This window comes from Idiotropiscis lumnitzeri, chromosome 7 (assembly GCF_059441095.1).
Source record: "Idiotropiscis lumnitzeri isolate Australia: NSW breed Sydney's pygmy pipehorse chromosome 7, RoL_Ilum_1.0, whole genome shotgun sequence".
NCBI lineage: Eukaryota > Metazoa > Chordata > Actinopteri > Syngnathiformes > Syngnathidae > Idiotropiscis > Idiotropiscis lumnitzeri.
Genome location: NC_142397.1, coordinates 23,439,140 through 23,460,125, shown reverse-complemented (window position 1 = coordinate 23,460,125; position 20,986 = coordinate 23,439,140). Strand labels below are relative to the sequence as shown.

General features: G+C 43.1%; 1 protein-coding gene across 7 annotated transcripts in view; it reads right to left on the bottom strand.

Annotated features, from left to right (window-relative positions):
* Nucleotides 1-4,584: 4,584 nt before the first annotated feature.
* Nucleotides 4,585-20,986, bottom strand: part of bcas3 (BCAS3 microtubule associated cell migration factor) — a 474,526-nt gene continuing 458,124 nt past the window's right edge. For 5 of the 7 annotated variants that reach the window (XM_088299825.1, XM_088299833.1, XM_088299827.1 and 2 more), the window contains one exon: nt 16,637-17,637. In XM_088299825.1, the coding sequence (XP_088155951.1) occupies nt 17,489-17,637 (149 nt within the window). In that variant the 3' untranslated portion in view covers nt 16,637-17,488. Of the gene's footprint in view, nt 4,750-12,146; nt 12,693-16,636; nt 17,638-20,986 lie in introns of those variants that run through there. The other 2 variants (XM_088299829.1, XM_088299828.1) reach the window with 2 other exon arrangements.

Below are 20,986 nucleotides of genomic sequence, written 5' to 3'. Positions count from 1 at the left end.
AGTGCCGCCACTCCTGCAGAGCCAGGACCACGGCCAACAGTTCCCGGTTTCCCACGTCGTAATTTGCCTCCGCTGGGGAGAGGCGACGGGAGAAGAAGGCGCAGGGGTGGAGGCGCTGATCGACCGGGGATTGCTGGGAAAGCACGGCCCCCACTCCTGAATCAGAGGCGTCCACCTCTACAACGAAAGGAAGATCACAGTTAGGGTGGTACAACACAGGCGGGTTAGTGAACGCTTTTTTGAGATCCGCGAACGCGGCCTCGGCCTTACTATCCCACGCAAACCGGGTTTTGGTAGAGGTGAGACGAGTGAGGGGCAGTGCTCGGCGACTGTAGTCCTTTATAAAGCGCCGGTAAAAGTTCGCGAACCCTAGGAACCGCTGCAATTGTTTCTGAGTTGCCGGTACCGGCCATTCCACGACCGCGCGTGTCTTGGCCGGGTCGGCCTTGAGTTGCCCGTTTTCCACGATAAACCCCAGGAAGGGGACTGACGTCTTGTGGAACTCGCACTTTTCCGCTTTCACGTACAACTTGTTTTCTAAGAGTCGCTGTAAGATTGAGCGCACGTGCTGGTGATGTTCTCTAACGGAGCGGGAGAATATGAGAATGTCGTCCAAATAGACAAAGAAGCACACGTTGAGCATGTCTCTCGTTAATGAGCGCCTGGAATACTGCCGGTGCGTTCGATAGGCCAAAGGGCATAACCAAATATTCAAAGTGCCCTAGAGGGGTTTTAAACGCGGTCTTCCATTCGTCGCCCTCCCTAATGCGGATCAAGTGGTATGCGCTGCGAAGGTCTAATTGGGAGAAAATCGTCGCGGATTGCAGAGGAGCGAACGCCGAATCTAGCAGGGGCAATGGGTACCGGTTCTTCACTGTGATCGCGTTCAGTTCTTTGTAGTCCACGCATGGACGGAGAGTCTTGTCTTTTTTCTCCACGAAAAACAGTCCAGCTCCAACCGGAGAGGTAGATGGTCTGATCAACCCTGCGGCCAAGGATTCGGTTATGTAGTCCTTCATGGCGGCTTGTTCGGGCTTGCGAGACCTTATATAAGCGGACCGAGGGTAGGACCGGATCTGGCAGTAACTCTATCACGCAATCGTACGGGCGGTGTGGCGGTAAGGATTTCGCGCTTTCCTTACTAAACACGGCGCGGAGGTCATGGTAAATGTGCGGCACGTTGTCAAGGTTGACCTCCTTCTCTGGAGCAGCCCTGACCTGCAAGCCCTCCTCGGCTGATCGTAGGCAGTGCGCGTAACAAAAGGAACTCCAATTCTGGATGGAGAGGCGGGCCCAGTCGATGACCGGGTTATGCGCTTTTAACCACGGGATCCCTAGTACGACCGGAGCTGCCCTAGCCGGCATAACAAAAAACGACCGCTTCTCAATGTGGTTGCCTGACAGCTTCAAGGTAAGGGGTTCGGTTTGCCGCCGGATGTCTACCAGGAGACGTCCGTCTAGATCGCACAATTTCTCGGATCTGTCGAGGTCTGTAACCGTGCAGCCGAGTCGCGAAACTAATCCCGCATCTATAAAGCAATCGTCCGCCCCTGAGTCGATCAACGCGCGAATCTTGAAACCGCCGCTGAGTCCTATAATTTCCCCGTCCACCTCTAGTCTCAGAAGGGTCCCGGAGCTGTCCTGTTCCTCCGCCGCGGGGGCGGGCTGCACCTTTCGGGGACTGGTGGTCACGGCATGGTGACCCGCAGACTCACAGTAGTCCGGACGGCGAGGTGGCGATTCCCGGCGGGCGGTCATCTCCGGGCACCGGGCCACTCGATGGCCCAGAAGGCCACAGTAGAAGCAGGCCCCCGTGCTGCGCCATCGCTCCCTCTCGCAGGCACCCGGGCGGCTCGACCCCGGCTGCGTAGACTCGTCGGCGGGTGGATGCACGGGAACCCGGAGGCGTGGAGGATCTGCGCGGCGCTGCTCCCACTCCCGCCCTCGACGGCGCTGTAGCTGACTGGACTGCAGGCGGCTTGCTCCCATCTGCATGGGCTCGTCGGCTGGGGCTGGCTCGAGCCCCCGGAAGCGCGGAAACTCGGCCATGCGCTGCTCCAACCCCCGCTCTCGACGACGCTCTCGCGGGGGGGCTGGAAAGCGGTGAATGTGGATTCTTAAAACGCTGACAAGGGAAAATCAGGATGGAACAAGGTTTATTGTGACCGACAGGTAACAATCAACTCCAATAGGCAAGGAAGCTTGCTATCAATTAATTGAGATAATAGCGTGTTTATGATTACAGTCGCCGAGCGACGATAACGAAAAGCGCTGGTGGACCAAGCTCACACCAGGAAAACCAAAACGAGGAACAGAAAATGCTTGCAACGCAAGGAGACCGAAAACAAAAATCGCTTACCACGAAAAGGGCAAGGAGAATCCAATTACGACGACGAGAACAAAAACGAGCCGGAGGGTTGCCCGGCAACCAGGCACAAAACATCAAACACTACACACGGAGCAAAACGTGGCGAGAGCTATGGCAAGGGCACATGGACGAAAGCAACGTGGAACAATAATCCGATGCGGGCGTGTCCGCGTCGATGGCTTAAGTAGTCCGTAATCAAGAGGTTCATTGGGCGCAGCTGCGTGGCTCGTGAGCGCGTCTCGCTCGCGGCCGGGACCCAGGATCGCGTGCCGTCGGACACGCCCACTCAACTGCAACAACACAGACGGATCATGACAGAACAACTCATTAGGTATTTGAATAACAATCCATATTCCCTCCATGAAATGCAGTTTGGCTTCAGAAAAAATCACTCTACGGAGACGGCCATCTGCTATCTATTGGAAAACTTTAAATCAAAATTAGATACAGGTGGTGTAATAGGAGCAGTGTTTCTTGACTTGCACAAAGCATTTGACACTGTAAATCATAGCATTTTAATGACTAAACTGTCATACTTGAATTTCTCCTCCGACTTGATGAAATGGATTGAATCATACCTTTAAAACAGAAAACAGTGTGTTAAAATACACAATATTACATCTGCAACAATAGAGAATTCATCCGGTGTACCTCAACGGTCGGCTTCGGCTGCTGTTTAGCCTGTTCATAAACGACCTTCCTCAACATTGTCCATCTTATGTTACTTGTCAGATGTACGCTGACGATGCAGTTATTTATGTACATGCAAAAACAAAATATCAAGCTGCACAATATCTATCAGCAGCCATGTCTGATGTGTCAAATTGGCTAGAACGTTCTCACTTACATCTTAATGTATCAAAGACTGTCTGTATGTTCTTTTCAATTAGGAGGTGTGCTGATACAAATCCTAACGTATATGTGCAAGGAACAAAAATTGAGGTTGTACAAGAGTTTAAATATCTAGGAATCATGTTGGACTCGCAGTTACAGTTTAGGCAACAAATAGAAAGATTAATGAATCACATGAAACTTAATCTCTCTAACTTTAGATATATTAGGAATAATTTAACTCTCGATTCATCAAAACTATTTTTAAATGCCATAATAATGTCACATATGACTTATTGTCTAACTAGTTGGGCAATGGCATGTAAAACCACACTAAAGCCTGTTGAAATTGCATACAAACAGTCCTTGAAAATCTTGGATAAAAAGCCGAACACATACCACCACTGTCAAATTCTGAAGAAATATGAACTCCTGAGCTGGGAAAACATACAAAAATATTCTGATTGTATTCTTATGTATAAAATTCTCAATGGTTTGGCTCCACCTCCACTAAATAAATATGTGCAGAAGAATATGAACAGGTCAACCAGAGCAGGGTCTAGAGGTGACTGTACAGTTCCATTCAGAAAAAGTACCTTTGGCCAGTCAGTGTTCTCATACAGAGCATCTCACACCTGGAACACAATACCAAATGCCGTACAAGACTTACCCACTCTCACTTCCTTTGGTAAACACCTAAAAACCTGGCTTCTAGAGAATCAAGTCTGTAATCATATTTCTTCTCAGTTTACATGATTACCATTGAGTAAGAAACCCTCTGTTTGTAATTTATGTTTGTGAATATGTTTTTTGGAATTGTCTGTCGCGCTGTTATCTGTTTTTGGTTTTTACTACTTGAGACATCATCTGACTTGTAGCATTTTAACAGTCAAGCACTTTTGCACTACAACACTTTAACAAGCATGAAAGCTAGCACTGCAGCACTTTACAACTCATACTCATACTTGGTTGCATTCAATGTATTTATATGTCCATTAGTGTGTTTCTTGAAACTGTACTGTATTTTAAAGTTATATGTTTTCTATTGTACAGTCTAACATCAACCTGCTACAGGGACAACGGATGCAAATTAGCCATTGGCTATAATCTGGCATATTTACAGGAAACTGTTTTATTAATATGCACTGTCCCTGTATACTTTCATAAAAACAAAAACAAAACAAATACAAATATGGTGTAATATAAATTATCGTATATTCATGTAAGTAGACCTACCACCAGGTCCTCTCGGTTGAGTGAATGGAACTACATTGTATAGTGTAATCAAAATAAAAATGCAACTACCACTAAACAACACTAATCAGTAACCAACATTTCAAGATATCTAAAACTAAACATAATTACTGAACTGAGCATGTGGCTGTTTCTGTCTATGCTCTGACCTGGTGATGACGGGCTGAGCAACCAGTTCTGCCCGAAGATAGCTGGGATAGGCTCCAGCACCCCCCGTGACCCTTGTGAGGAGAAGCGGTACAGATAATGGATGGATCGTGTCGCCAAAGGAACTGACTACATCGATCTGGCAGCTCCTTCAACGAACAAACAAAAAAAACACATTGCCAAGACTCAAGAACTTATATGCACCCAACAATACTTGTTGCACAAAACAATATTTGTTGATTTCATTCAGACCAACATTTATCAATGCTATCCTTTTATTTTCAGAAATTAATTACATGATTACATGTTATATAAGTTACAATCATCTCAAACAATATACTTGGAATGATAAATATTTTTACAATAAAATGCAACTTTATTTAAAGCTCCAAGTAATCATATTTTCAGGAATGGACACAATCAGCGATGGAGACAGAAAAGCAGTTATGACAGCCAGCAGATTGACGACTACATGCCTCAGATGGATCGTCAGATAGAGGACTCTATGAATAAGGACTCCGAGACACCATCACCATAACAGAACTGCGAGAAAAATCTAATCACAATATTAAAATGAAAGTGCTTGATAAAAATCAGTAGTAAATTGCACAGATGTATAACACATTATTATTCGTAGGCATAATATTCATTCTTATTAAGGAGACTGCCGCTGTTCTACTGTTTACTGTTACTGTATTTTACATGTGTTTATGTGTTTTCAGAAAGCCCTTTATTGTCATTGTACTCAGTGTACAACGAGATTAGAGAGCTCCCCTCTCCAGTGCAATAAAACAAAAATTTAATTAAATATGTAAATTAGATTAATTAAAATTAAATTATTTAAAAAAATAGAAAATAAATATGGAGTAAAATAAATAAAAACACATTATGTTACTGTTCTACAAGGTAAGGGTAGAAAAGAAACAGTTCTCGGGAAGAAACAGTTTTTCTGTCTGTTAGTCTTTGATTTGATGCACCTGTAGCGCCTGCCAGAAGGCAACAGGTCGAACGGGTGTGAGCTCAGGTGAGTATTGTCTTTGATTATATTGAGAGCTCTACTGAGGCACCGGGTGGTGTCGATGTCCGACAGGGAGTTGAGAGGGCAGCCAATAATCCTCTGCCCTGTTTTGAATGTCCTCTGTAGCCTCACTGTCTGCCTTAGTGCAGCCGCCGTACCAGGTGGAGACACAGCAGGTCAGCAGGCTCTCGATGGATGAGTGGTAGAAGGCCAGCAGCAGCTTCTTCTCCAGTTTGAATTTCCTGAGGACCCTCAGGAAGTGCAGACACTGGTGGACCTTCTTTATCACTGATGTGGTGTTGTGTGTCCAGCAGAGGTACTACTACTCCCAGGAACTTGAATGTTTGATGTAGAGGGGGGTGCACAGTCTTGTTCCTCCTGAAGTCGATGACGATCTCCTTCGTTTTTGCAGTGCTGAGCTGTAGTCTGTTGTCCTCACACCAAGCCATTAATCTCTGGATCGCCTCCCTGTAAGATGTCTCGTCACCTTTTGAGATCAGACCGACCCCTGTTGTATCATCAGCAAATTTGACGATGGTGTTGTTTCTGTGGGCTGGGCTACAGTCATAGGTTTAGAGAGCGTACAGGAGAGGGCTCAGCATGCATCCTTGAGGGGAACCGGTGCTCAGGGTTCGGATGGAGGATATGTATGGGCCGAGCATCACAGTCTGGGGTCTGTTGATCAGAAAGTCCTTAATCCAGGTGCGTGTGAGGTCGGGTAGGCCGAGAATGTCCAGTTTGGCTGTCCGGGATGATCGTATTGAATGCCGATCTGTAGTCCACGAATAGCATCCTGGCATAGTGCTGCTGTTCTTCCAGGTGACCCAGCACAACATGCAGAGCAGTGTCAATGGCGTCCTCAGTGGATCTGTTAGCTCGGTATGCAAACTGGTAGGGGTCCAGGTTGGGAGGAAGGAAGTCTCTGATGTGCTGGAGAACCAGTCTCTCTCAGCACTTTATTATGACTTGTGTGAGAGCAACAGGACGGGAGTCATTCAGGTGGATTGTGGGTGACTTTTTGGGGACAGAAATGATGGTGGAAGTTTTCAAGTAGGAGGAGATGACTGCTTGAGCCAGGGAGCGGTTGAAGATCCTGCAAAAAACATGTGATAGCTGGTGGACACATGCTCTGAGGACTTTGCCTGGTATTTCGTCGGGTCCAGTAGCTTTCCTGGGGTTTACTGACATTAGCGCACGCCTCACATTGTGTTCTTCTAAAGTGAATGAGGGGGTGTTGAGGCATGAGTGTGTGGCGGTTGGGGTGAGTCAAAGCGAGCAAAGAAGCAGTTTAGCTCCTCCGCCAGCGACACACTCAGGTCTACTGGTGATATGCTACCGCCTCGTAGTTGGTGATGCTCTGTAGACCCTGCCACACCTCCCGTGGTCTGTTGCTGGCAAGGTGGGACTCCAGCCTCTTTTTGTAGTCCGTTTTTCAGGTCAGCACGAGCCACACTCTACAATGCTCTGTCGCCTGACCTGAATGCAGTGTCACGGACCTTGAGGAGTGAGCGAACCTGATTCGACAGGGTTTCGTGTTTGGAAAAGTCCGAATGGTCTTGTTCAGGGACACAGATTCTATGCAGAACTTTTGGGGAAAACTACTGTCGTCAAGTACACACTGTGTGTAAACATCAAGGTCCTGATGATCAAAGAGGTCTCAGTCTGTCTCTTGGAAGGAGTCCTGGAATTCACCAGTGGTGGTCTCATGCTAGATTTTCAGTCTTTGCCAGAAACTGCGACTGAAGGGGGTGTACGCAGCTGTGAGCAGCAAGGACAGGTGGTCTGACTGGCCGATGGGGTTGAGGGGGATGGCTCTGTACCCGTGCTTGATGTTGGAGTACACATGATCAAGAGTGTTGTCTCCCCTCGTTGGGCACTTAACATGCTGGTGGAACTTTGTGAGTACAGTCTATTAAAGTCTCCCGCTACTATATGAACGCCATCAGGGTGGGCCCGTTGTTGTCTGTTGATGACCCACGCAATTAGCGAGAGCGCCATGCAAGCGTTAGGGAGGGATGTAAACAGCAGTGATGATCACTACTGTTAGCTCCCTCGGGAGATAATAAGGCAGACATTTAACGGACATGTGCTCAATGTCGGGGGAGGAGTGCTTCTCAATGATCATATTGTTATTAGACCAGTCCTCATGCACGTAAACACAGAGACCCCCGCCCCTGCTCTTACTGGTTTCTCTCGTACGATCCGCGAGTGCTCAGCCAGCTGGATGCTAGCGTCGGGAACGTTGGGAGTGCAGCAAGGATTCCTTTATGATGATCACACAACTGTCTCGAAGATAGCGGTTTCCAGGATTTGTAATTCCAGATCGTCGATTTTATGGACTACAGATTAGGCGTTGGTGCGGTAAAGATTTGCCAGTGGTTGCTTGTAGGGCTGCTGGCGTAACTTCAGTAGGAGACCGGACCTGCTGCCCCGCTTTCTGCTTCTTCTTTGTCCGTCGTCTGCGTCGCCCCCCGGTCCCGATGACAATCGACTGTGAGCCGGGCGGCCTCGCTAGTTCTTCAGGAATTTTGCAATCATAGCAAAATTCTTTTGAGACGGTTATTTTGTATCGATAACCTATGTCCACAATGTCTTGGCGGGTGTATCAATATTGTGCCACAGATGGTGTTATTAAAAACGAACAAACAAATAAAAAGTAAGAAGGAGCACTGGATGGGAGAGCCATGAGCCACTGCGTCATTAGGTGCCACCATCTTGGCAAAAAGAAAAGAAAAAAAAGTTTGTGTTCTAATTTTCTGCTAATTTATATTCCACCATATGGAAAACGCTTTTTTCCAGCTCCAGCTTTTGTGAAATGCGCTATATAAAGTTGTCTTGTCTAATTCAATGAGGATTTTTCCGCCCATTTCATCCAAGAACAAAGCAAAAAGGGCGTGTTGCCCCCAAATGGTGATCGAGAATTAATGCAGGCATTAATTTGCGAACCGCTGTTCATTTATTATTATTATTATTTTTTTTAATACCAATCTTTGCTTCAGATTAAATTACCAAAGGCTCATTCTGGATTTAATGTGCATGTGAGGAAACATCATCAGCATGCAACAGAGGTCTTTAGAAGCTGGGTTGCTGCAGGAAAACCAACGTCTGGCCCTTGCCTGGAACCTTAAGAAACAATCTGACAGGCAGTTAAAAGGCAATGCGATCCATAAAAATAATTTAAAACAATCGGTGAGCTGAAAAAGCCCCAAATCTGCTGAAAAGTAATAGGTAAAACTTTTGAAGTCCAGGTTATGCATACTTCCAAAGTTTATCTCCCCTCCACTATTGAAGGAGTTAATTGGCCTGATCATCATCATCATCATCAAGAAAATCTTGTCCAGCCTCCGGGATGACCACCAGACTGGCCCTGCCAAGAACCGTTCATTATTAGAATTAGAAATTAGAATTAGAAATCCCTTTATTGTCATTGCACTCAAGAGTGCAATGAGATTAGAGAGCTCCCCTCTCCAGTGCAATACAACAAATACAGACAAATATATAAATTAGATAAATAAGAGAGTGCAATGGAAAATAATACTGAATAGGGTATATAAAAACACATCACGATGCTGTTCTGCAAGGTAAGGGTGGTCTCGTGTGTGTGTGAGAGTTCAGAATAGAGATGGCTCTCGGAAAGAAACTGTTTCTCAGTCTATTGGTCCTCGATTTGATGCATCTGTAGCGCCTGCCAGAGGGCATCAGGTCGAACAGGTGGGAGTTTGGGTGGGTATTGTCTTTGACGATGTTGAGAGCCCTGCTGAGGCACCGGGCGGTGTAGATGTCCGACAGTGTAGATGTCCGACAGTGAGGGGAGAGGGCAGCCAATAATCCTTTGCGCTGTTTTGACTGTCCTCTGGAGCCTCACTCTGTCCGCCTCAGTGCAGCCGCTGTACCAGGTGGAGACACAGTACGTCAACAGGCTCTCGATGGACGAGTGGTAGAAGGCCAGCAGCAGCTTCCTGTCCAGGTTGAATTTCCTGAGGACTCTCAGGAAGTGCAGACGCTGGTGGACCTTCTTTACCACTGCTGTGGTGTTGTGAGTCCAAGAAAGGTCATCGGAGATCTGTACTCCCAGCAACTTGAACGTGTGGACCCTCTCCACACACACGCCTTCGATGCAGAGGGGGGGCGGTATGCCCCCGGGTCGCCCACTGGACTGGTCATCTGGCCTCCTGATCAGCCAGGGCCGGTCCCGCCAAGATCCTCTATCCTGAACTTCCCTGATCTGTCGATTATTCTGGTTTTGATTTTTAATTTTGTATTATGTTGTCCTTGTGTTCTATTGTATGTCTTGTTATATTTTCATTTCCCGGATCCCTTATGATACCCAATTAGCTCCCTTCATACACTTAGTGTTTTGTCCGGGTGTCCCTCGTTTTCTCGTCCGTTTGTATTTCGTTTCCCGTTTTCTTACCTTCTTTGTTGATTCATCGTCTTTGTCACGTCTAACTGTTGTTTGTTTGCTGACTTCATCTTAGGTAGTTTCCTTGTGTTTGTTTAGTTACTTTGATTATTGTTGTTTTGGACTTTTTTATTTAGTGTTTTTGGATTTTGACATTGTCATTTGTTCCTTTAGTTTCTGGGCATCATGTGTGTGTGTCTGTGTGAGTGTGTGTGGGGGGGGGTGTACTGTGATGACTTGTTGTTCCTTGACGTATCTTGCTGTAACAGTTGCTATGCACTTGCACTACTTTATTACATCATGTACGCCTGATGTCTGGAAAGTATTCAAGCTTGAGTTACTCCGTGACACATTGTCAGTACGTCAAGCTTTCTTCAAATGTGGGTGTCAGCTTTCTTCCATGTCTTCTGAATCCAGCCCTGCTCTGAAACTTTGTCGAAGTGCCATGTCTGCATTCTATTCGTATAGCCTATTCTTTGTGCAAATATTACATATATATATATATATATATATATATATATATATATATATATATATATATATATATATTAGGGCTGTCAAAATTATAGCGTTAAGGTGATTAATCCAAACATTTTTAACTCAGTTAAATATTTTAACTCAGTTAACTCAGTTTGATTTACTTAGAAAATAATTTGCATACTTTGCAAATATTGTACCATATTAGCTGTCTTTAGCACGTCTCAGAACAAAGCACTGTGTTTAAGTTACCACTGGGCCTTCCAAACCAACACTGCTGGAGTGTGGCGCTTGTGGGTAGTTTTGAGAAATGTTTCCAAAATAAATGTCTGTAAAGATGTCTCCATTTAGATCGTATTCAAGAATCCAAGAAAGCTATTAGAACAGTCTTTGAATTAAATATACTTCATATTTGGTGATTTTGAATCACTTCCAAGATATCATTGAAGTAAATATCTGTTATAAGCTTCACAAAAAGATAGTAGTTGAAAAATGTGAACAATCACAATTAAATCATGCATTTTTTTGGGCTTAATTAGTTAAAAAAATTACTTGACAGCACTATTATATATATATATATATATATATATATATATATATATATATATATATATTAGGGCTGTCAAAATTAAAGCGTTAACTCTGGACATTAATTCAAAAAAAATTAACTCAATTAAATGTTTTAACTCAGTTTGATTTACTTTAAAAATAATTTGCATACTTTGCAAATTTTGCAATATATTAGCTGTACATCTTTAGCACATCATCTCAGAAAAAAAACACCATGCTCAAGTTACCACTCAGGCCTTTTAAACTAACACTTCTGGAGTGTTGGTGCTCGCGGGCAGTTTTGAGAATTGTTACTGTAAAGATGTCTCAGTTTAGATTGTATTCAAGAATCAAAGAAAGCTATTACTGTCTTTGAATGAATTATACTTCATGATTTTGCATTCATTCCTTGATATAATGCAAGGTAATATCTGTTATATATATACATATATGTGTGGGTGTGTGTGCGTGGGGGTGTGTGTGCGTGGGGGTGCGGTGGGGTGTGTGTGCGTGTGTGTGTGCGTGTGTATTCCTAGGAACCAAGAACTAAAGTAGGACTCTCTCAACCTAAAGTGGCAACCAGTAACGTGGCATGCCGATTTTGGGGTCAAACTGTTTGTGGCAGAGGACAAGCTTCGTCTTGTTATTTTGAATCTATGACGTCTAACAAACTGCCCATTTCGTCATTATGGTAATATAAGCTATGCCATGTAATTTCTGCGTTCATTTGAAAGTCTGGATGTATTTCTTTTTCAGACATTAAGTGAAAATTGTGAAGACAGATACATCTCAGTAAGCTTGTCTTACTAAAATCGCTTGCTGCAGAGAATAAAGAGCACAGCACCAATCGTATCCACTCAAATGTCCTCACTTTTCCCAATTTGATTTTTAAATTAATTTCAGAATACCGTGAATTGTTATCGCTGAGAAACTGGCATCATGCAAACACTTTTCTCTCTCAGAACGAAACCATCAAACCAAGGCCAGTGAAAACCCTGAGTCAATTATGAACATTAATGACTATCACACAAAGGATTTTTTTTTTTTAACAGATGTAAAATAAACTTTATTTGTCAGGTGTTTTAAGCACATACAGTATAGTCGGATTGTATTGCACACAATCATTTATCATTATATTGTCACTGCGTTTACAATATATTTTGAAATATTGCATTTATTGTTTTTTAATTTATTGTCTTTCTTTTTCAGCCGATTTTAACATAAATTGCCTGAGAGATTTTTTCAGTAAAACTGTAATTTTCCAAAAAGAATAAATGAAGGGAATGTGGGAAATGAAGATAAAGTAGTCAAAGATTGCTTAAAAATAAATAACAGCAATTAAAATACATGATTTACAAGTATAGATAATTACATGGGTATCAATAGCTAGAAAATACCTGATTTAATCTAGAAACCCACCATACAATTAAAAAAATTAAAAGTGAGTCACTGACAAGACTAAACATTTTAGTTACATTTTAATGTTCAATATCCATTTTGCTCAACTTATAAGAGGTAAAGTTAAAACAGTTCTGACTCCAGAAAATATACACTTCATAGTATGCAGTAAACTGGTTCAAACACACAAAATTGGACAAAATTGTTGACACCCCTCTTTCAATAAAAGCAACTCACTGAAGTGGTCACTGAAAAGAAGACCAGCAAATAAATCAAATTAGTCACAAAATGCATGATGAAGAACAACAACGAAAAAAAAAAAAGGTTTTGTGGGGTACAAGTGCGCATTTTTGGGGAAAATTTATTTCACAAAATCTTGATCCGTCATGATCCGTCTGTTTCTCTGTCCAGCAGTGGGCGTTCCCTCCGCGAGATCCCCGTCGCACGTCACCGGGCAGACGCGCCCAGCCGCGCAGCTGACGCTTTATCACCTGCTGATTACCGTGACTACATAAGCCATCGCCGAGGATTGCTCGGCGTCGGATAATTATCCCGCAATGCTCACGCTCAAAGTTTATGCTCACGTTTGCTCCATGTTGTTCCGTGTCTTGATTTTCTCGTTCATAGTGTTTCTTGATTCAGCTACTTTTCGGCTCACCCTTGGTTCTCGTTTTCGTTATTTGGATTCATCTTTCCCTTCTGTGGTAAGACCATTATCGTTTTGTAGTTTATCCTTGCTATGCAAGCGCTTTAAGTTAAATCTCGTTTTTGGTTCCTGGTGCGACCCGGTCAACCAGCGTTTTCTGTTCTCGTCGCTCGCGACGCTTGTAATTGTATATATACTCCTAAATCTATGTTTGTCACTAGTCCATATCCTAGTGAGGATATGGATTGATTGTTCTCTGTCGGCCCCAATAAACACCTGGTCTGAAACTCTTCTTGTGGTCAGCGTTTGTGGAGTTCACTCTTCGCTTCCGGCCTCGGCCGGACAGCAACCCTATCAGGAACGGTCCGGCCCTCCTGCTAAGCTTTTTAGGGGCGGGAGTGGAATGTGGGGAGTACCCAGAGAAAACCGACGCAGGCACGGGGAGAACATGCAAACTACACACAGGAAGGCCGGAGCCTAAACCGAACCCTGCACCTCCACTGTGAGGCCAACTTTGTCACGATCCATGTGTTGTCGTTGCAGCGGAGTGGGCGTGTTCCTGCGGCGCTCGTTCCAGGTCGTGCGTCACCCGGCCGAGAGAGACGCGTGCACGATCCACGCAGCTGCGTTGAGTCAAGACTTTGATTACGGATTTCGTTCTCGCTCGTCGTGTTTTGACTCATCTTATCCGTTGGTGGTAAGCAATTGTCGTTTTCGGTATCCTTGCATTGCAAGCGCTTTCTGTTACTCGTTTTGATTTCCTGGTGTGAGTTTGGTCCACCAGCGTTTTTCGTTATCGTCACTCCGACGACAGTAATTATAGATATCCATATCATTATAAGAAATTGATAACAATCTATTCCCCATAGTGATTTCTGATTGTTGCTGGACGGTCACAATAAATCCTTGATCAACCAATTTTCCCTTGTCAGCATTTTTACGAATCCACTTCCACAAGGCTGGAAAGTGGTCCTAACAAACATGATAGCCAGTCGGCTGCCATATATGTATTCGAATCACAGGGAGTTTGAGCAAAAAGATACTCACTGCGATTTGACCCGAAGACTGAGCAGTACAGCCATTTAAACAACTTGTATATTGCCTGTATTGTACTGTAGATTTCTAAAGAACGACAAATGGTATAAACTTTTTTTCTGATGAAAGAAGAGAGTCGAATCTTTCTTTTAGTAGGTCATGTGTCATTATCCAAATCGCTTATCCTGCACAGGGTAGCGGGAGGGGGCTGGAGCCTATCCCAGCTCACCACGGGCGAAAGGCGCACTATACCTTGAACTGGTCACCAGCCAGTCACAGGGCATACATAGACACCGTCACTGAGTGGGAACTGAACCCACGCTTACCCGCACGCAACTCAGGCGAGTGTACCACTACACCATCAGTGACTTTCTTTTGGTAGCTACAAGGTCATAATAACCAAAGAACACATTATTTGGGCCTTCAAAATCAGTCTAAAATGGCTGCCACCCAGGGGCTTGGCTGTGCTACAAATGGCTCACATTAATTGAGTTAGAATTTTTTTTTTAATGAATCTTTTGAACTACATTTGAGAAACAATGTCTCATTTTTAAGGCTTAATTTTCATGAAAATGTATTCGTCATTAATTTTGTCAGATTCTAGATCAAACATTTTTTACATTTTTTTTTTAGTTTGGCTGTTCCTGTGACTTGTACTTGTTGCGTCTTATATATAATAAAATCCGGCCTCTGCATTTCTGTGACCACTGTGGATTTTTTTCATTAAAGGGGAATTAAAGTGAAAAAGATATCTTTACAATATGATCTGTGTGCCTCATGAGTCCAATCATGACATTCTGATTAGTACTGTATTTGTCAAAAATGAATTAGGCATGAAAAAAAAAATCCACGTTTTCATCCATCTCAGAGGACGGCTATTTTCACACTTGCTGTCGACTGAAAATGCTCAGTTAACAACCAATAGTGGCTCAGCTTGCCAATGTCACATGACCAAACTCAGAAAGCATATGAGCTGTGATTTTCATGATTTACAAATAACAGGACACTTAAAAATGAAGGACAAAGCAATGATGGAAGTAGGTTTTTGTCTCTCAGTGTAATCGGCACTAACAGCACTGACAGACGCACGTTTTGCTGATGTTTTTTTGGGATGGGTATGTGCTAATGGATTGACAAGATTGGACCGACTGATGGACTTCTGACTGACTAACTGATGGACTAACAATAACAATTTGATTCGTCGTGAAAAATCACGGTCTGGCGCATGACGGACGCAGTGTTGTTTTTGGCAGGCATTTTAGATTTAGTCTTAGTCTTAGTCATTTGGACGAAAATGCTTATTAGTCCATCCATTATCTGTACTGCTTGTCCTCATAAGGGTCGAGTGGGGTGCTGGCGCCTATCCCAGCTGCCTTCGGGCAGGAGGCGGCGGACACCCTGAACTTGTGCCAGCCAATCGCAGGGCACACATAGACGAACAACTACCATCCGCACTCACACTCATACCTAGGGGTAATTTAGAGTGTCCAATCAACTTGACATGCATGTTCTTGGAATGTGGGAGGTAACCGGAGTACCCGGAGGAAACCCACGCAGGTACGGGAGAACATGCAAACTCCACACAGGAAGGCCGGAGCGGGAATCGAACCCACAACCTCTGTACTGTGAGGCCATCGTGCTAACCAGTCGGCCACCATGCGCCCATGCTTATTAGTTTTCGTCACATTTAGTCATTCCTATTCTTGATAGTTTTAGTCGACGAAAACTCCAAAAGGATTTAGTCTTGTTTTAGTCGACGGAAACGTAAACAAAAGTTTTATTCTAGTTTTCGTAAATTTATTCGACGAAACTCAAAAAGGTTTTAGTCCTTTTTAGTTAAAAATAGGCATAAAAGGTTTCCACTCAATCGCTAAGACTTTCTGATGGACTACTAAGGATTATGCATTACAAATAGATAAAAGTGGTAACAGTGGAATCAATGCTCATTGAAATAAGTTGAGAACCTAAACATTTTTTGGCGACTGTTGTGGCTGTATTTCACTCAAAGATACATAAAATAAAAAGTTTTAACAGCATAGACTTGTAGTAGACTCGTTCTATAATACAGTACCACGAGTACAAACTCCGAAACATGTCTTGTTTACTTGTAACAGCTTGCTGTTATCAGTAGTGATGGGCAAATGAAGTTTTTATGAACCACTGAACCATTTGAGGCAATCGGTTCAATATGGTGATGATGACATCTGGTTGCAAAAAAACTACGTATACACACGGAAAAAATGATTGGATACCTAGTTCTTTATATTAAAAAAGAGGTTTTTGTGTATTGTGGCAGTTTTGGAGTAAATAAAAAAAAATCAAACAAATGGCTCACACCTTGTTTAATGTCAAGCTTAGAAGTGCTGTGAATGTCATTTTATTATTTTTTTCCTGAAGTCTTAGGTATGAAAAAGTGTCAATGTTATGCTAAGAAATCCTGATTCATATGTTCAGACACAAGTATAAACATTTATACATACACATAGTAACAAAAACTATGGCACAGTTAAATTTGATAAAAAAATTTTATTTAATAATATTTTTTCCATAATCTTTGGATTCAGACAGTTCGTTTTAGGGTTTACTAGAGTTAATTTCGAGAATGAAACAGTTGTTGCTCAGGACGTCACAGGTCACGTGTTTTCTGAACGGAGCGTCAGAACAGTGTCTGAACAATTTTATTTGCGGGTTTGAAACGTGCGCCCAATCTTCAGTTTCAGAGTTCCACTCACTAGTTATCAGAACCAAGTAGCCTACTGAGTGTCACTGTCGCCATGGTCCGTCAAAGAAAAGCGTGTCAGACTGTCATTGTGTTTCAGCCTAGACGAACAACTGCAGAGGTGTCTGTGTCTAGTAGTGTCGGTGTGTACAACGGTGTGCCCACGGCCCATGCGGCCAGCGTGTTGTCCCGAATGTGGGCGTGCCCAAACGAAGGATAGGTTGCACCAGCATTGCATTCTATGAAAGACTATACATTACATTACAAGATTACATGTACCATAGGAAGGGATGTCATAAATTTTGAACCTCTGACGAACCACACGGTGACAATTTCGTCCCGTCTAGTCAACGAAAATTAATTTAGGTCACGTCATGTTTTCGTCATCAAAGAGCCACGTTTAGCTTGTCATCGTCTCGTTATCGTCATGAAAAAAGGGTCGTTAATGAAATATCTTCGTTATCATCGTTGAATATAACACTGTACGGACGGGTACCTAGGCTGGTGACGCATAGAACATATTGAATTGACTTGCCCTTTACAAACAATATTGCCCATGTTTATATTTATTCTTACGTCTTGGTTACGTATAGGCTATATGATATTGGTGTGAAGATGGAAGTGAATGAAGAAGAGCTAAGAACCTAGGGGAAGTTGCTGGAGAAAAAGCTCAGTGGCAGGTTCTCATTGATGGGCAGAGTGGAACGGTAGCCTTCAAAGTTTCGTGGGATGCTGCCACTGGTTGAACCAGAGCTGTTGCTGAGTGTCTCGATGCTGCCCTCTCGCTGCAGCTCTGTAGAAGGTGAAAGATTGATTCATTACTTGAGGAACCTGTCTATCTTAATTAGGCTAGTCAGAGCCTGATTTTTGACAGCTCTTCCCCAGATCGCAGTTCTGCGGCAAAGATACTGACCCAGAATGTGCTCTTAAAGTTGACCAAAAAAGGAATAGCAGCACTGTCAACATGTCAGCACCAAATGTTTTTAACATCTGTGACTCACACCTCCTGCCATGTTGTGTTGAAACAATAAACCGCATGATATTTAGTAATGTAAATGCAGCCCCCCCAATTTTTTTTTTTTATTAACTTTTAATTGGGTTTTCATTTTGCAAAACAGAGAAAATAATAAGAAAGTAAATTGAAAAAAATAAGAATGAATAAATAAAGACAAAACAAAAGGAACAATATTACTGTGTGTTATACAAAATATCGCATAACTTAGTTCCATTGAGCTATATACATATTGGAATGTTCTCTTGACACCATATTCAGTCACTGTCAAAAATAAAATCCGAGATCGAGGGAGTAACAAAAACAACCCATTTCTTCCAGCAAGGGAGCCAAATGTCTGCATCTATGGTAGACATATGCCGTTATCTTTTCCATTTTGTAAATGTCCATTGTAATATCTAACCATCCTTGTAGTGTTGGGCTTTCTTGTGTTAACCATTTCCTAGTGAGGGCCCTTTTTTCCAGCCACCAACAGCATGCCAGCCAGTATTTTGTCCTTTTTAACCACAGCTGGGGAACAAGTCCAAAAAACAAGATCTTACTCTCCAGAGGTATTTCACATTTAAATATTTCGTGTAATGCTCTACGAATGTCATTCCAAAAGTTTTTAATAGTGGGGAAAGTCCCATAAAATGTGGTAGTAATTTGCAGAGCAACAACCACAATTTCCCCAGCAAACCGGAGAGTTGTTATCATAAGGGGTGTTCTGAATCGGTGTAATAAAATATCTCACCAACCCTTTCCAACCAAATTCTCTCCAGTAAAGTGAGCTGTTACATTTCCATTGATATCTCCATAACCCTGTGCATTCCTCTTCTGATACATGTTGCTCAGCTTCTATTTCCCACTTATTTTTAATATAAGACATAGAGTGTGATTTAAGATTTGATAGGCCTCTATACAAGTAGGATATAATGTTTCCCTCTATGTTAGAATTGCACGCTTCCCTAAATATGTCTAATAAATCCACCCCCACACAGCTCATCTCTTTCAGTTTTATATCAACAAAATAATGTCGCTGTAAGTATCGGTAAAAATCTTGTTTTTCAAGGTTGTAGTTTTGTAGTGTTTTGAAACTAAAAAGTTTACCTTCCTTTATTATGCCACATAGAGCTGTTATCCCCTTTGTTGTCCAAGTCCTGAATCAAACTTATTGGGCATGAAATCTGAATCGTATGCACGCCATTTCAAAATCACAATCTCTCGGTCCAGAATGTCTTCTTAGTGTCTTTCTCCACATTCTTAAAGTCAGTTTGACCCATGGATTATCTATACTATAGATAAACTACATAGATTCTATAGAATCTGTGTAGTTCTGAATATAATTATCTGCTAAAACCGCTTGTATGGGGATTTCAAAGATTTTAGTCAGGTAATTGCAGTTTTCAACTCTTCTTCCGTTATATCATCCATCATGACCTTATTCTACTCATCAGTCAAGGTAGGTAGCCTTAGGGAATCTAGAAATGCATCAATTTGTGTTTCACTTCCGCCTTGAGCTCTAGAATATAAAGATTTGTAAAATGCTTCCATAAATTCTTTTTGGGTCTGAGATTCAGGTCAACAAATAGACAGGTGCATGATCACTTAAGTCCATTGTTCCAATGTCACATGTGATTATTTTATTTTTTTCCTTTGCAAACGTAATAAAATAATAAATTCTTGTGTATAGATCATGGGGGGGGGGGGCAGAAAAATAAGTATAATCCCGTTTACTAGGAAAACAATCCCTCCAAATATCAATAAGACCTGCCTCCCCAAAAAGTCCATGTACCTTCTTGTGCAAGGACTTATTTGCGTAGAGTTTACCTGAGGAAGTATCTAACCTAGGTTGTAAGTGTATATTGAGATCTCCACCACAAATCAAAAGGCATTCCGTTTTGGTCACCATAAAAAAGTCATAATTACTGCCATTGAAATTATTCACATAGATGGCATGGGGAACGGCCGAAGGGCCGAAATCACAGGAAGAAACTGGCTTGAGGATGGAAACGTGAAAGGTGGTGTGTACCTTCAAAGAAGCAGGTAGGTCGAAGAGGACAGAGGAAGGGTTAATAATTTTAGAGACTATTAATGGCCCCAGAAATTGAGATGACAATCACACGTTTTGTCTTATCTGATATTCTGGGGCCAGCCTCCAGATTCTAGATAGCCCATTCCATTTGGCCATTAGATTGGGGATGGTAGCCCGAGGATAGGCTGGCTGCTGCACCCAGTGACTAATAAAACTCTTTCCAGAATTGGGAAGGGAATTGGGTGCCATTGTCAGAAACAATGTCCTGAAGATACCATGAAGCTTGAACACATGGTTTACAATAAGGTTGGCGGTTTGAAGGGCTGAAGGCAACTTGGGGAAGGGGACATAATTGACTGCAATGTGAGACCAAGGACGTGTATGGATGGGAGGGGACGCAGCAGACCATCAGGTTGTTGATGGCAGGCCTTACCTCAGGCACGGATGGAGTCAGCTGGAATTTTGTTCCAGCTAGCTAGCTCCATCCGTGGAGTTAGCTGGAATTCTGTTCCAGCTAGCTCCATCCGTGCTTTGATATCCTGAGCCAAACCAGGCCACCAGAAAGGCTGACGAAAGAAGTGGAGGGTTCTCTGGAATCCAGGGTTACATCCAAGGAGTGCCCCACTGGAGGATTTGAGAGCAAGCCACGGGAGAATCTTGTTGTACACCGAGTATAATGACAATAAAGGGCATTCTGATTCTGAACAAACAGGCAATTCATGGGACGGATCTCATGTCTGGGTCACCTGTCTGGGCCTCTCTGTTGCTGCGCCCACAAAGCAGGCAAGGGAGAGAATCAGATCACAATCCTCTGCTCATTCCTTTGCGCTGGATGTGTGTGCCCTTGAATGAGCATCTGCATTAATATGCTTGGAACCTGGGCAGTAAGAAAGAGAGAAGTGGAACCTGCTCAGGAACAAAGACCAGTGTGCTTGCAGAGGGTTGAGATGTCAAGCGGACTGTAGGTATGAGAGATTCTTGTGGTCAGTCCAAATGAAGAAGGGTATTTCCAAACCGTGCCAACACGCCAGCAATTCATGATTTTCCACATTGTAATTCCTCTCTCCAGCCGCCATGAGAAAAAGGCACAGGGGTGCAACTTGTGGAAGTCGGGAT